Source organism: Mustela nigripes, chromosome 5, assembly GCF_022355385.1.
Source record: "Mustela nigripes isolate SB6536 chromosome 5, MUSNIG.SB6536, whole genome shotgun sequence".
In the NCBI taxonomy this organism is placed as follows: Eukaryota; Metazoa; Chordata; class Mammalia; order Carnivora; family Mustelidae; genus Mustela; species Mustela nigripes.
The window spans coordinates 125,979,176-125,994,176 of NC_081561.1; the positions used below are offsets into that span (position 1 = coordinate 125,979,176).

Sequence of the window (15,001 nt, forward strand, 5' to 3'; positions counted from 1 at the left end):
AGCCCCTAAAGCCTCAGAGGGACTCCTTGAAGCCCACTGAACATAGTTTGAAAATCCCTGGGGGTAATTTTGAAAGATGCTGGCTTTGAAGTCAGTTAAAGTAAAATCCTGGCTTAACACTTGAATCTTATCTTGATCTTCACTTTATCTGTATTGTATATAATAATACCTACTATAATAATATATACATCCTATAATAATAAATTGTAAAATATAACTGATAGGAAGTCATAAATAATGTATGGGAAGTGTCTGGCTCGTATTTACTAAATGGCTATTTAGTAAATGCCTCAAACAAGCAGTCCCCTTTTCTGGGACTGTGGAGGACTGAGAGATGAGCAAGGGACCTCACGAAGCTGGGGGTCTGGTTCCTACTGTAGGGCAAGAAGGAGGACATGCTGGAGATAAGGGAACAAAGTGCTACAGAAGGAAATCGATGGAATGAACATTTTTAATTGGGAGGTGTGGTTGAGACTGTCGATTGTCTCCCCACTATCTTTTTTCCCTCTTCTTTTGTAACAGAATCCCCGATTTCCAGCTGGGATCATGTCGCTTAGAATAAACCCCTATTTCCCACTTTCCCTTGCAGCTGGTGGTCACGTGACTATGCTCCGGCCAATGAGATGTAAGCAGAGCGGAACCCCTGTTTCGGAGAGGTCGGCGCTGCCCTCCGTGCCCGTATTCTCCCCACCCGCTTCCTTCACCTTGACGCTAGAACGAGCATAGCTGGCTGGCTTTCTGGTATCTGCGGTTCCATTTAACATACTGGTTAAAGGAATCCTTGGAACATTCGAGAGTTAGTGTACCTACAAAGGGTGAATACTTTTATTTTTCTTCCGTGGAACACAGAGGCTCAACAATGGACTTCAGGTGCTATAACCTGCAGCCACTTTACTCTGAGGAAGCTGTGATTTTTTAATATCCCACAGCCCAGAGTGGTCCTGCTAATTATGAACCACTCTGATTTGCTGGGTATCAAAGTTCTCACCAATATTTCTAAGTTGTTTAAGAGACAGCCAGTATTCAGGATAGAGTTAGTGATTTGCTTGGAGTGGAAAGTAGCCTGTGGGCTCCATCTCTCTGATTTTACCTGAGCCCTGAGCAAGTGGGGCTTTCCCAGGGAGCAACCCGAGCTCCAACAGAAAGGGCTCTCTCTGAGAGCTGGTTCCTGGGGAGGGTCTGGGCCTCTCCTCAAGGAAGACTCCTCAGATAGCTAACCAGGGTGTCATTCCAGGAGACCAAAGGGCTGAGGTAGGGATGAATATGAAAGACAAGAGGGTTGTTGAAGCTGGATGGGAAGGAAACTACCTTGAGATCCTTTTCAGGGGGTCCACGACTCCCCTCATCTGGGGGTACCAGACAGACCGGAATGGAGCAGACAATTACTCAGCTAGTGGCAGAAGTTCTCTTCATCGAAATCGTGCCTTCTTCTTACTGCTTGAATCCTACAGGTAGGACCTAAGGCTTGATACTCCACCAACTTGAATGGAAGAGAGAGTAAATACCTCCTTTTGAAAAAGGGTTAACACTCTTAGGATTATGAGTCAATTCAATCAGGGGATGTCCTATGATCACTGCCCTGAGAAAATGGGAACTGGGTTGAGGAGAAGAGGTGGAGAGGAAGAGACACGCGAAGGGCAGAGGGACACCAACATGAGAGTTTTGACAGCCAGGGGCAAACCGTGCGGGCCCTGGCATCATGGCAGGGGCACAGAGATAACGGACGTTGACTGGACTACTCTATACCAGATGTTACAAACTCTGCGGACAAGCCTAGGAAACAGCTGGGCCCCCTCCTTTACATTCCAATGTTGATTTGTGCCGGATCTTGTTCTCTGCTCTTATTCTTAAAAGTCAGGTGGGAAGTGTCTCTGTCCACTCAAATCTTTTGCCCGGCTGATGGCTCGACGTGATAACGTTGGGAAGCAGTCTGCAGGACGCCTCTACATTTGCCAAAGCCCCCTTGGCTGAGAGATTCTGCGCTCTGCCCCCAGAACTGCCTTTCCCTCCAGCATTTCCTGCATACCTTTCTGTCCTCAGCCAGGAGAGGCTTGTGCAGGATGGGGGAGGTCCTTGAGGGGAGCACGTGAAGGACGTTGGACCGTACAAAACAGCTCATCACTGTGGCTTCTCAGGGCTACTGGTAGAGAGAGCTGCGACTCAGAACAAAGATGTGGCTCACCAGGGAAGACAGACAACCCACTTGGAGGCTCCAGAAGGCAAGATGGAGACTCCCTGACTCCTCCTCGGCCTGGGGCCTCCTCTCTTCGGCAGTTTTCAGGTGCAGAGCTGCTGGGCTGTGGTCTCTGGAGAGGTGTGCTGACATGGTCTGTGACTGCTGATGTTTATTGAGCTCTTACCATGTGTACGCCTTGCACTAAATACACATATGAATTTATTTAATCCTCCCAACAAACCTATGAGGTAGATGCTATTGTTACCATTCCAATTTTACAGGTGAGGAAACTGAGGCACAGAGCAGTCCAGACTTGCAGAAGGTCATAAGGTCGGGAAGTGTTGGGTCCAGGATTCCAGCCCAGTGCATCTGGTTCCACAGTCCACGTGATTATCTACTATGCTCTACAGGCTTTGTTCAGTAATGCAATACTGAAGCTTGAAAATGATTTTTTAAAAAACCATAATCCAAAATGGATGCCAAGCTACCCCTAGAATGAGAGCCCTTTTGTGCACTACATTCCAATGAGGGATCTTTAACGGATGAGACTGAAGCTCATTCTGTCTAATGAAACCATAGACAGATTATAACCAGCATTGTAGAAATGTGTAACTCTGACTCTGCCCATGTATTTGTATCCTGCAAAGGTCACCCACTAAACAAGAGACGATGCTTTACTGACATCTCATTCTTCTATTTCCTGGCATAGCGTTGATCTATACCTTTCAGATTCCCTTAGAGTTAAGTGTGGCAAAATGGCCAGTTCTTGTCAATGAAATATGAGCAGAAGTGACATGCATCGTTTCCTGGCTCCAGGGAAGTGTGTGCCTTCCGTGCTCACTCTTTCCCTTTCTACTCACTGGGTGCTGGGGGCACGGAGACCACAGGGGATAGCTGGGACACAAAATGGACAAAGCCTGAGTCCCTGAATTGGGGTGCATCTACCAACTGAGAGCACCCACCTTGGACTCTTGAACAATAAATGAATTTCTATTGCACTTGAACCACTGTACATTTTGGAGTCTATTTACTCCTACAGCCTAGCCTACTCTAATACACCACTTTCTTAAAAAAAAATACTGTGGTCAAAGGTTGAAGTTAGCTGCCTTTAAGAACAACAAAAATCCACGAAAGGGCTTCTGATTTCCCAGTGTTCCCGTGTTCAGACAGCATGGTTTCCCTCCCCTCCCCACCCCCATCCCCCTACATGCAGTGATCCCAGAGCAATGGCCGAGGAGGTTAAAACACGGGGAAGCCAAAACATGCATTACATTACCACATCTGTTTCCTTCGAGAGAGGTCCCGTTTCTCTTGGGGCTGGAGCCTGGGGGCCTCAGCCCAGGTGCCAACGGGCCTCCAGAGGACATGGGGCTGGAACGGGGACCATTGGCAGTGGTGGCCAGGCCTCCCCCAAGATGGCCATCTCCAGAGTTCTGCCTCTTGCAGTACAGCGAGGAGGAGGTGGGGAAGGAGCCCCTGTGGCTAAAGGCGGAGGTGGAGGGGTCCACGCTGTAGCGGTTCATGCCTACAGGGTTCACCAGGCACTCCTCAGTGGTGGCTGTTTTTGCTAAGCAAGAAGGCAGGACAGAGAAGCAGAGATCAGAGAGCAAGCCAAGAGGCTACCTGACAGTCTTGGCAAATGTTTCCCCTGCAGCACCGGTGCCACTATGTGTGGGGATGAGAGATGAGGAAGAATGGACCCTACATCATAATCCCAAATAGTTCACCTCTCAACAGATTAAGACACTTGCCTCACCAACAAAGCATATTATAGTAAGGATGAGAGATGTGCCCCTCTCTGTTCAGAGGAAAAAGTGATTACTTTGGCTATTGATGATTTGAAAGTAAAATTCAAAGGTCTTTTCCCTTTCATGGTGTTGCCCGTCCAGCAGTCTCTACCAGCTTGTCTGAATCTCCCTGCTCTCTTTTCTCTTTGCCCACCAACACTGCCCTCCTCACCCAGCCCGGGATGCTTGAGAGCTCAAACAGGATTCACAATGTCCCTAAGTTAACAATCTGATCTGGGTGGTGACATAAGGGCAATGGTACTTCCTCCCCACCTTCAGTCTCAAAACACCTGAGGGTACTGCCCTTCCTCCAGAGCTAATAAACTGGGGAAACCAATGCTGATCTGGTCAGCCCTACAGTCCTCCATAAACGTAAAACTTCTGTGCTTTGAAAGATAGCAGCAAAAAAGTGAAGAGATTACCCACAGAATGGGAGAAAATACTTACAAATCATATATCTCATCAGGGACTTGTTTCCAGAGTAACTCAATAAATGTCAATAAAAAGACAAGCTAATTTAAAGATGGACAAAGAACTTGATGAGATCTTTCTCCAAAGAAGATATACAAATGGCCAACAAACACATAAAAACATGTTCCCCAACATTAGCCATTGGGGAATGCAAATCAAAACCACAAAGAAGTAGAACTTCCTACTCACTAGGATGATTACAATAAAAAGTCAGATAATAACAAGTGTCGATGATGCTGTAGAGAGAGTGGAACCCTCATACACAGCTGGTGCGAATGTAAAATGGTGCAATCTCTCTTCCTCAAGTGGTTCAAACTAGAGTCACTCTACAACCCAGCAATTCCACTCCAAGATATTTACCCGAAAGAAATAAAAACATACATCCACACAAAAATTGGCACATGAATATTTACAGAAGCACTATTCATAATAACCCAAAGGTGGAACTAACCCAAAAGGCGATCAATTGATGAATGGATCCCTGAAATGAGACATATCCACACAATGGACTATCATTTGGGCATAAAAAGAAATGAATACTGATACTGCAACAGTGTGAATGAGCCTTGAAATATTCTGCTAAGTGAAAGAATCCAATCACAAAAGGCCACAGATGAAGTGATTCCACTTCTGTGAAATGTCCGGGATAGGCAACTCTATAGAGATCAAAAGTAGATCAGTGGTTGCTGAGGGCAGGGGAGGTAGCGGGGGTGGGGAGAGAGTGCTAGCTAAAGGGTATGGACTTTTTGAGGTGTTGAAAGTGTTCTGCCATTGTGGCTGCACATTTCTGTGAATATACTAAAAGCCACTATGTTGCATTCTTGTATGATCTATGAATTATACATCTCAATAAAGCTATTTAAATAATTCATTGCCAAAGTCTGGTGTTAGGTGTGAACACATTCTCAAGAGTATTTTTACACAGGCAAGCCTGGCCACCACGGCTCTGGCCACCATGGCACAAGCCAGCTGGGCAGCCTCAGTGTACTCATGCTCTGTGCTTTCTGCTTCGTGGCCAGTGGAGGGCTGCAAGGTGTCTTCAGGAAGCCGGAACTCCACACCTTCACGTGGATGATGTCTATTGCATCTCTTCCGCCTGAATCAGAAGACAGCAGGAGGAAGATTCTAAAAAGGACCAGGCTACAGAGCTATGTATGAGGCTGCCTCCTGAATGGAGTGAGGAAGAGGAAGACAAACACTGAGCACCTACTATGCGCTAGCACCAATACAAGCCGGTTAGCAGTAAAGCTGTCGTTATATTCCTTTTATTAAAATGTTCTCAGTATCTGAGCTACTAATCCTTTCTGTGTCCCTAGTGGCAGGTGCCTTGGTATATGTGAGGAAGCTACTTGTAGTGTCTGGTATACAGAAGGCACTCAATAAATATTTATTTATTTAATATAACTGTTAGCAATGAGGTAGCCATTACGCAGAATACACATTACAATACAGATTCAAAGGTCTATATATAAATTTGTCATGTGGATTCGTGATAGACAATGATAAAAAAGAACTAAAACATTAATTCTGTTTATTCAGTATTTTAAATCGAGACTAAATATATCTATGTAGTTCTGATAGTGATGAGGTAGAGAACGCAGCTAATTCTCCAATCTATATCCGTATTTTCCACTGGAAAATACAGATGCGGATGAAAGATTGTCCCCCTGTGATGACGTGCAGAAATGGGGAACAAGGGAACATGGACTTTATTGGTTGAAAAACTGCTGACGACCATGGGTGAGATCAAAGGTAATAAAAGCCAGTTTCTGGGCTAGGATCCAAATGAATTCATCAAAAAGTAAAACTGACTTGAGAGACCCTTAGGCAATAGCCCTCCAGCCGGCACAGGGTTTACCAGTTATCCCGGAGACAGCGGGTGAACAACCATGGAGATAGCTCCGCAAACCCCCCACCGCAGTTCTGCCTAGCCTATAGCTCCCAGGCAGCCTGGGAGTGATCAGTACATTCAGGTGCACACACGAGGGTGCCGTTCAGAATTGATGAGTCACATCTGCTCAAACCTGGTTACAACAGCCTTTTCCTCACCTTTGTAAATAGGGGTGTTGACACTATAGCGAAGTGTGAAAATGATGGATACCAGGCAGGCCCTCATCATTCACCCCCAGGACTGAAAAGGGGCTGCACAGAGCAACCAGCCCAGCATTTCCGCAAGTGTTAGGTGTGTCCCACTGGCGGGACAGGGCATGATTTTAGTTGGGACTTTGGTATATTTGCTTTCTACGGCTATAGGAAAAAACGTAAACTTAGTGGCCTCAAACAGCAGAAATGCATTGTCTCATAATTCTGGAGGCTAGAGGTATGAAACCGAGGTGTTGGCAGGGACATGTTCTTTCTTTCTTCTTCTTCCTCTTTTTTTTTTTTTTTTTAAGATTTATTTTTTATTTTGGAGAGAAGGGGAGTGGGGGGAGGAGCAGAGGGAGAAAGAAACTCAAGCAAATTCCAAGCTGAGCACGGCGCCTGATGTGGGACTCGATCTCATGACCCTGAGATCACGACCTGAGCTGAAACCAAGAGTAGGAGGCTTACGGACTGCACCAGCCAGGTGCCCCAGAGCCATGTTCTTTCTTAAGGTTCAAGTGTAGTATCCCTACTTGTCCACCTAGTTGCTGGTGGAATCCAACAGTCTTCCACTATAGATGTATACCTCCTATCCATCTCCGTTGCCACATGGCATCTTGGCTGTGTATCTGTGTCTGTGTCCAAATGTCTTAGGAAGACATCAGTCATTGGATTAGGGCCCATAATCCGATGTAACCTCATCTTCTTGATTACATCTGCAAAACCCCTATTTCTTTCTTTCTTTCTTTCTTTTTTAATTTAGAGAGAGTGGTGGCAGGGGCGGGAGCAGAGGGAGCGGGAGAGAGAAAATCTTAAGCAGGCTCCATGTCAGATGCAGAGCCAGACACAGGGCTCTATCTCACGACACTGAGATCATGACCCAAGCAGAGGTCAAGAGTCAGATGCTGAACCGACTAAGCTACCCAGATGCCCCAAAAATCCTATTTCTAAAGAACACTTCTATTCACAGGCACTGAAAGTTAGGACTTGAACCTGTATCTTTTTGGAAGACAGAGCAACAGGTGAACATTGTTTTCTTACAGTCATGTATTTTAGTGTATAGCAATAAAATATAATTAGCCCATCAAACTCTGATTTCACTGATACGGTATCATTGCTTAAAGTGACTAAGAGAGCTAAAGTTAAAGGAAATGAATCCGTTTAAAGGAATATCTTGAGTAAACACTTTTACAACTGTTGTATGGACATAGCAGAAATTGTGAAAGGTGGTGTGTTCATAGTAGAATGAATGCTGAGTGAGTACCAAGCCCTCTTTTCGGGCTGGGTGGTAAATTGGAAAACAAATGAGCTTCTTATTTAAAAGCTTCCTGCAAGAAATTTTACAATCTCCCTCACAATTAGCTCATTGTACTGCAAATCTCGTGGCCTAAAAGTTCCTCCATACATCTTACCCCCATTCATCTTGCTTTCTTTGTGACTACTGGATATATCACCTTTCTACTACTCAAAACCATAAAGTCATCAACATACAGGGAGAGAAACTGTGGGTATGCGGAACTCTCAGTAACTGAGAATTTCATTGTGGGATGCATGGATTATTGGTTACCTAAAACCGCTCTTGAAAGCTGGTAAAAAAAAAAAAGGACCAGATCCTGTGGAGGGAGAATGACACTTTTTAGCAGTTTTGTGGCTGACTGGTGAGTGAACACCAGATGGGGCCAGCAGTCCTGGGATGGCCCCGCACAGACCCAGCTCTGGCACAGAGACTGGTGGCCAACCAGGGAGCTGACAGATTAAGATGTTCCCCTGTCCTGTTCTCCCTGGTTTCTTAGAAAATCCCTTCTCATGTGCAATGAGCTTGTCTCCCTGGCAAGGCGGAGATCTCTGTGGAGAACATCAACTCAGCAAAGCGGGATAAGGGAGAGGGGACTCCTGTACTTTTTTCTGAACCTCCCTGCCTCTATCCAAGAGACAAAGGACGCTGCTTGGAAAATCATTACATCTTTCCTCCAGGAAAAGGAATAACCCACTCTTGCCAGCCTTACACAGAAAGGCAAACACACCAATGGCGCCATCAAAGACATCTTGCCGCATGTTCAGGGTTTCATGTCTCGGGAACTTTCAGAAGAGCCCAGTGTTCCTTTTTCACCAATATGATCTGTGAACTGCATTGTCCCCCCACTGCTGTATAGAAAGCCTTTCCATTACTGAAGCCAAAGAACACTCTGGAAGAGTTCAACCCCACTCGAGCCTCAAGGGATGGCCATTTGCTTCTGAGTTTGAACTGTATCTAAGCCTTGCTGTCCAGCAAACAAACCCGAGGGCCAGGTGTGTGTAGGCACCTCCCTCCTCCCTCACCCCTGCAGAGCCTTCCAGATCACCCGCCCGATGCAGCCCCATTCCTGGAGGGTCGGGGAAGGGCACTCAGAAGGCAGAGAACGTCCAAAGAAAAGCAGGAAGAAAAAAGCCAATGGAGCGATGAATCATAGAATACCACATCAAAAACTAATGATGTACCATACCGTGGCTAACTGAGCATAATAATAATAACAATAATAAAAGAAAGTCCCAAAGCAGCAGGAGCAGTGCAGAGAGGAAAAAGGGGCTCACATGTATAAATGTGCAGACACTCCTGATGGACTTTTAGCTCAGGCTGGGGTTCACTCCTTGTCATTTAGGACACAAGCCCAAACTGCTCCTAGTTAAGTGACCTTGCCGCTTTATTTTACCAAAAAAGTGAAGCCGGCACTTTACTTGGATTCTTTAACCAAACAAAGTCCCTGCAAAGCCACAATACTGCCATCTGCAAAATTAGTCTCAATTAATACCTATTCATGCAATAATAACCCCCAAATCCCAGAGTCTTAGAAACGATTCTTTTTCAGTACAAACAGTTCTTTCCACCCGCTCTCTCGCGCGTGCACATGCACCCACACCCACCCACACACCCCCTCCACTCCCGCCTTGTTTCCCCACATCAGTCGTAACTTCTCCATTGAAGCGGCACCTGCTGCACACAGTGAACCCTTCCTATAATCATCACCGCCCCCTTCCCCGGGGCCTGGAGCCGCTGCCTTGCTCGGGAGCGACTGTGCCGGCCAGCGGCCACGCACCCCTGCCCAGGCTGGCACGAAAGGCCAACCCCTCCCTGCAGCAGGGTCTAGAGGGCTCCGTGCGTGAGCAGCTTGGCTCGGCGGCTAGAAGAGAGGGCAGCTCCCCAGATCCCAGCTCCGATACCCAGATTCAAAAAGAAAGTGGCTCTGTGGGCCCCACAGGCTGCTGCCCCAAGAGCTGGGGACGGACGATTGCCCGCCCCGGGGGTGCAGCCTCGGAGCTCTGGGCCGCAGAGAAAGAGCTGCCAGGAGAGAAGCGGAGAGCAGAAGTGGGCAGGACGGAGGAGACCCTGGAAAACAACAGCAGGTCTCCAGAAGGGCTGCCCTTCCCCAGCTGAAGCCCAGGGGCTTCCTACCTCGGGCGGCCGGCGAGCTCCTCTGGGCCGGTGCTGCTATGGGAGGCAGCGGCCCTGGGAGGACTTCTTGGTGGCAGAAATCAGCAGATTTCCTCTCAGCCCTGAAGGCAGCCTCTCACCGAGGCTCCGGTGGAGGTCTGAGGACTTTCTTTGCTCAGGCCCAGTCCCGCCCTGGTTCTTGCTCAGATAAGCTCATCACGTTTTCCCTCTGGGCCCTCAGTGGCCTCCTGTCCCAGCCTTCCCGGTTCAAAGGGCACCAGGCCACGCCACCTAGGAGGCTTAGCGTTTCATTCGCTTCAATTAAATTTTCCATTAACTTGGACTCTGGCCAGTATAGATTTTTCCCTTTAAGCTTGTCTCTAAGTTCAAATCACTCAGCCCTCAGAATCAACCTTATGACTCCCCTCTGGTCGATTTAAGTACATTTATTTATTCTCCCCTAATGAGACGCACAGAAACCAGCCATAATTTTAATGCCTGACACCTGCACTTCAACAGTCCTCTCAAATGTTTCTGGTGTGCCTAAGACTTTGTTCTAAGTCTGTGGGTTGATTTCCTCCTGTGGAAATTCTGTCCAAAGGCAATTTTGCCCACAGTCAGCCATTCGGGATAATGAATACCCTTCCCATCTCAAGAGGAGAGCAGATTCCAGAATATTTTCCCTACGGTCTTGCAGCTTTGCCACACCTGTACCCCAAGTTCTTAGGGCAACTCCTAACAAGTGGGAAAGGGAGAACAGGTAGGGGCGGCACCCTCCACAGTCACCTTCTGTTTCCTCAACACCCCCACACTTTTTCGGTCTTTCTAGAACTTTCGGAAATTAAAAATGGTCCTCGATCAGGAAAAGGTTGGAGTCAGCAGAATACAGGACTCCTTGTAAGTTTTGGTTCTGAATAGACATCCTGACTCTCAGGATGACACTTTCCAGTATTCCTAACGCTGGTAAAGCAAACCGCCGCGCTGTGAGATGCTCTGTGGAAAGGCCCATGTGGCAAGAAACGAGCAGCTCATGGGAAATCAGCAACCACAGGAATAAGCTGGGAAGCTGACCTTTTCCTGGTTGAGCTTTGAGATATGGCCTGGTGGGAGTCCCAGAGCCAGGGGACCCAGTGAAGCTGCACCTGAACTCTTGATTCATGGAAACTGAGGTAGTAAATGTTATTCTTCGCCACTAAGTTTTGGGGTAATTTGCCGCAAATGGGAAAAGGGCATTTGCTTCATTTCTCTTGACTCCACATGTCAGTTTGGAAATTATAATGATTAATTCACTCACAGCTATGATGTATCGGCCTCAGAATGCATGTTCAGTTCTCTGCCAGAAAGTTGATGGGATTTTTTTTCAGCCAACGGTTTACTGCTTATGTATGAGACCAACACGCTACCCGGTAATAGGAGAGAGTTCATGAAGTTTATCTCAGAGGGTTATATCCTGGCTTAATTGGAACATTTGTGCATTTAACTATCATTATTGAACACTTATCTCGTGTTTCCTCAGTATCTACAGGACTCAAAAGAGAACAAAAGGCTTGCAATGCAAAGAGGTTCAGTAAGTTACTGAACATTGAAGAAAAACGATTTTAAACTCCACAGAACTCAGGCCTTTTTCATGAGATTCTATTTTTCCCCTTTAGCTCAATTTTTTTAAAAAAAGATTTTATTTATTTTTTTTTAAGTGATCTCACACCCCATGTGGGGCTCAAACTTCCAACTCTGAGATCAAGAGTCTCATGCTCTACTGACCGAGCCAGCCAGGCATCCCTAGTGCGGTTTTTAAAAATGTGTACAGACATTATCATTTAATGAATGATATAATTGGAAGCACAATACATAAATTTCCCTAAATAAACTCATACTGACGCACAGGGCCAGAGCTAAGATTAGGAGTCCTGCTCTGACAAACACTCCCCATGTTTTGCCGTGGGAGCGCTGGCCAGGCTTGCCCGGGACCTAGCTGTCTGAAAATATAGGAAGGCCTTTGTATTTGCTGTAGACCTGTGGACACTCCTCTTTGAACTTTTCCAACAAAACTTTCTCAGAGGATTCTTTTTTTTTTTTTTAATTAGCATATAATGTACTATTAGCCCCAGGGGTACAGGTCTGTGTATCTCGAGGTTTACACACTTCACAGCACTCACCATAGCACATACCCTCCCCAATGTCCATAACCCCACCCCCCTCTCCATAACCCCCTCCCTCCGGTCACCCTCAGTTTGTTTTGTGAGATTAAGAGTCTCTTATGGTTTGTCTCCCTCCAGATCCCATCTTGTTTCATTTATTCTCAGAGGATTCTTAACACCTGAGCTTGGTACTGATACTTTGTTCTCCTCCCAAATGACCCTCTTTCCAACACGCAGCTTGAGAAGAGAACCACTCACTTTGCTTTCGTGGCCCCCCTGTCTGGGACAAGGTGAACATAGCTCCAGACACTGGCCTGCATTGGGAGATAAGCGGCTGCAAGGGAATCTGGTATAGCACAACTTCCTTTGTTTTTGTTGTTGTTTGTTTTGTTTGCCTCCTTCATTCCACATATTATTTAAAATAACAATTCAAGGGGCTCCTGGGTGGCTCAGTGGGTTAAAGCCTCTGCCTTCGGCTCAGGTCATGATCCCAGGGTCCTGGGATCGAGCCCTACATCAGGCTCTCTGCTTGGCAGGGAGCATGTTTTCCCCTCTGCCTGCCTCTCTGCCTACACGTGATCTCTGTCACATAAAATTAAAATAAAATAAAATAACAGGTCGAGGGGTGCCTGGGTGGCTAAGTCAGGTAAGTTTCCAACTCTTGATTTCAGCTCAGGTTGTGATCTCAGGGTCATGAGATAGAGTCCCATGTCTGGCTCCAGGGTCAGCGGCGAGCCTGCTTGAGATTCTCTCTCTCTCCCTCTGCCCTACCCCCCCACTCACTCACTCATGTGTTATCTCAAAATAAATGAATAAATCCTCAAAATAAAGTACCAAGTCAAATGATGCCTAATGTCAGGTGGAGCAGGCCCCTCTGTGTGAGTTTTGTGAAGATAAGAGAGCTCTCCTGGTGTCTGGAGTGATGGGTTCTGCCTGTCCTATGGATGTCCTCCAGCAAGGGTGTGCCCAGAGCCTGGGGACAAGGAAGAAACACTCCTTGGGGCCAAGATAGGAAACCCAGAAGGAGAAAAGCAAATTGATATACTTGGAGTACAGTTTCTGCCGGGATTTTGCTAAATGGCGGTTGAGGTTTGTTTTGTTCTATGTTTGTGGGATGAAGTGACACAGGTGTACCCCAAGCCATGTGTGAGCACCATTGTGTGCAGTCAGGCTTCTGAGCTGGGGGCACACGGGGTGTACTCCCTGGCAAGTGACGGGTAATAGGACCCAAGCGACGACCGGCTTGGGAAGAAAGCAAAGGGTTGGGGAAGAGAAGACCTGGGCACAATCTCCTCCCTGCTGTAGCCTTTCTCTGTGGCTCTGAGCAAGTGGCCTTGACCTTTTGGGCCTCAGTGCATCCCAAATGGGAAAGCTCACTAAATGTGTGCTGACTAAATGGCTGTTTCTATGTCATCTAACTCATGGCTCTTGATAAACTCTCTTTCCTTTTAGAAATAAACAATCTTTTGGAAAGATAAGTATTCCATGTATAGTCTTTCTCTGTAGAGCTATCGTATTAGATGGATTTGCAGCTTAACAAGGAAGCTGATTTGATTTCTAAAGCCTGGGTACATAGGTTCAACTGTAATGGAGCACACTGGGCATGGCTGTTCTGCTGCTAGTTGCCCAATGCCTGGCTCAAAGACCACCAGTCAAGGCCCAAAACACCAAGCTTCAAGAACAAATGTCCCTCGTCATCTCCCACCCCTCCCATCTGTGTATCAAGAAAGCTTCTCAAGAAAAAGTAAACAGTTTGTTCCCATCGCGTTAAAACTTCAAAAGGCAGGAAACCAATCACTAAATTAGATCTTGCAGAAGAGCTCAGCTATCACATCTGTGGTTCCCAGAGATCTCCTCTACTCTTGGTGAGCGGACGATGTATTCCATTGTGTTGCACCGAATTCAAGCCGTAAATATTTGCCGCAGCCTCATTCCATCCCAGGCTCCGCCCCCCAATCTACCCAGCAGGGAGATGAGATCTGGACCCAGATGCTTGCAGTAGAAGGCAAAATGACGTGCCACCGAGGACGGGTAAACAAGGGTCTGGGAGAACACGTGGACATCTTCTCAGGATTCGGGGAAGCCTGGAGCACGGCAGGGACCCTGCTGTGGAAGGTGGCCAGGCCCCACTGAGGACTTTGCCTGCCATGGTTCTTAGCCCTGTTCACCCTTCTCAGCAGTGCAGCAAACCTCCTCTTTCTCACCCGCATTTGTACCCCTGCCATCTCACCCGACCACTCTGTCCCTCTCCTCTCCATGGGCGTTGGTTCATCTTTGAACAGTTGTACAGTGTGTGTGTGGTCATTGTCCTAGTGCAAATAGACTTATTTTACTAAAAACCTGAAATAAATGATACATTTCCCTAGGCAGCCAGAACTCTGCCAGCCCACGCTTTATCATGCCAAGTGCGGTCACCGACCGGCAGCAACACCAGTCCACGGGCGCACCTGTTACATATGCAGACTCTCGGGCCCCAGGCCAGCCCCACCGAGGCTAGAATCCACACTTTAACAAAACACCAGGTGGTTCCTGAGCACACTAAGTCTGGAAAACACTGGCGAAAGTGTATTTATAATTGCGGGCTTTTCTCCTCAGGATTCAGAGGTAAGGTAAAATTTCCCTATGATCATCCCACGGCTTTTTTTTTTTTTTTTTTTTTAAGATTTTATTTATTTATTTAACAGAGAGAGGGATCGCAAGTAGGCAGAGAGGCAGGCAGAGAGAGAGGAGGAAGCAGGCTCCCTGCTGAGCAGAGAGCCGGATGTGGGGCTCGATCCCAGCACCCTGAGATCACGATCTGAGCCGAAGGCAGAGGCCCAACCCACTGAGCCACCCAGGCGCCCCCATCCCACGGCTTTTGACAGAACCAAAGTGCTATGGAATCCGCGTTTCTGCCTCCATTCTTCTAAAGCACCAGAAAGCTGCTCTATTTTCTAAA

The 15,001-nt window shown here is 47.1% G+C and overlaps 1 protein-coding gene across 6 annotated transcripts in view; it reads right to left on the reverse strand.

Moving 5' to 3' along the window:
• SCML4 (Scm polycomb group protein like 4) overlaps nt 1-15,001 on the reverse strand; it is a 97,633-nt gene that overhangs the window by 8,596 nt on the left and 74,036 nt on the right. For 4 of the 6 annotated variants that reach the window (XM_059401147.1, XM_059401148.1, XM_059401145.1 and 1 more), the window contains one exon: nt 3,453-3,743. The exons of 1 other annotated variant lie outside the window; for it this stretch is intronic. In XM_059401147.1, the coding sequence (XP_059257130.1) occupies nt 3,453-3,743 (291 nt within the window). Of the gene's footprint in view, nt 1-3,452; nt 3,744-9,946; nt 10,209-15,001 lie in introns of those variants that run through there. One more of the 6 variants, XM_059401150.1, reaches the window with a different exon arrangement.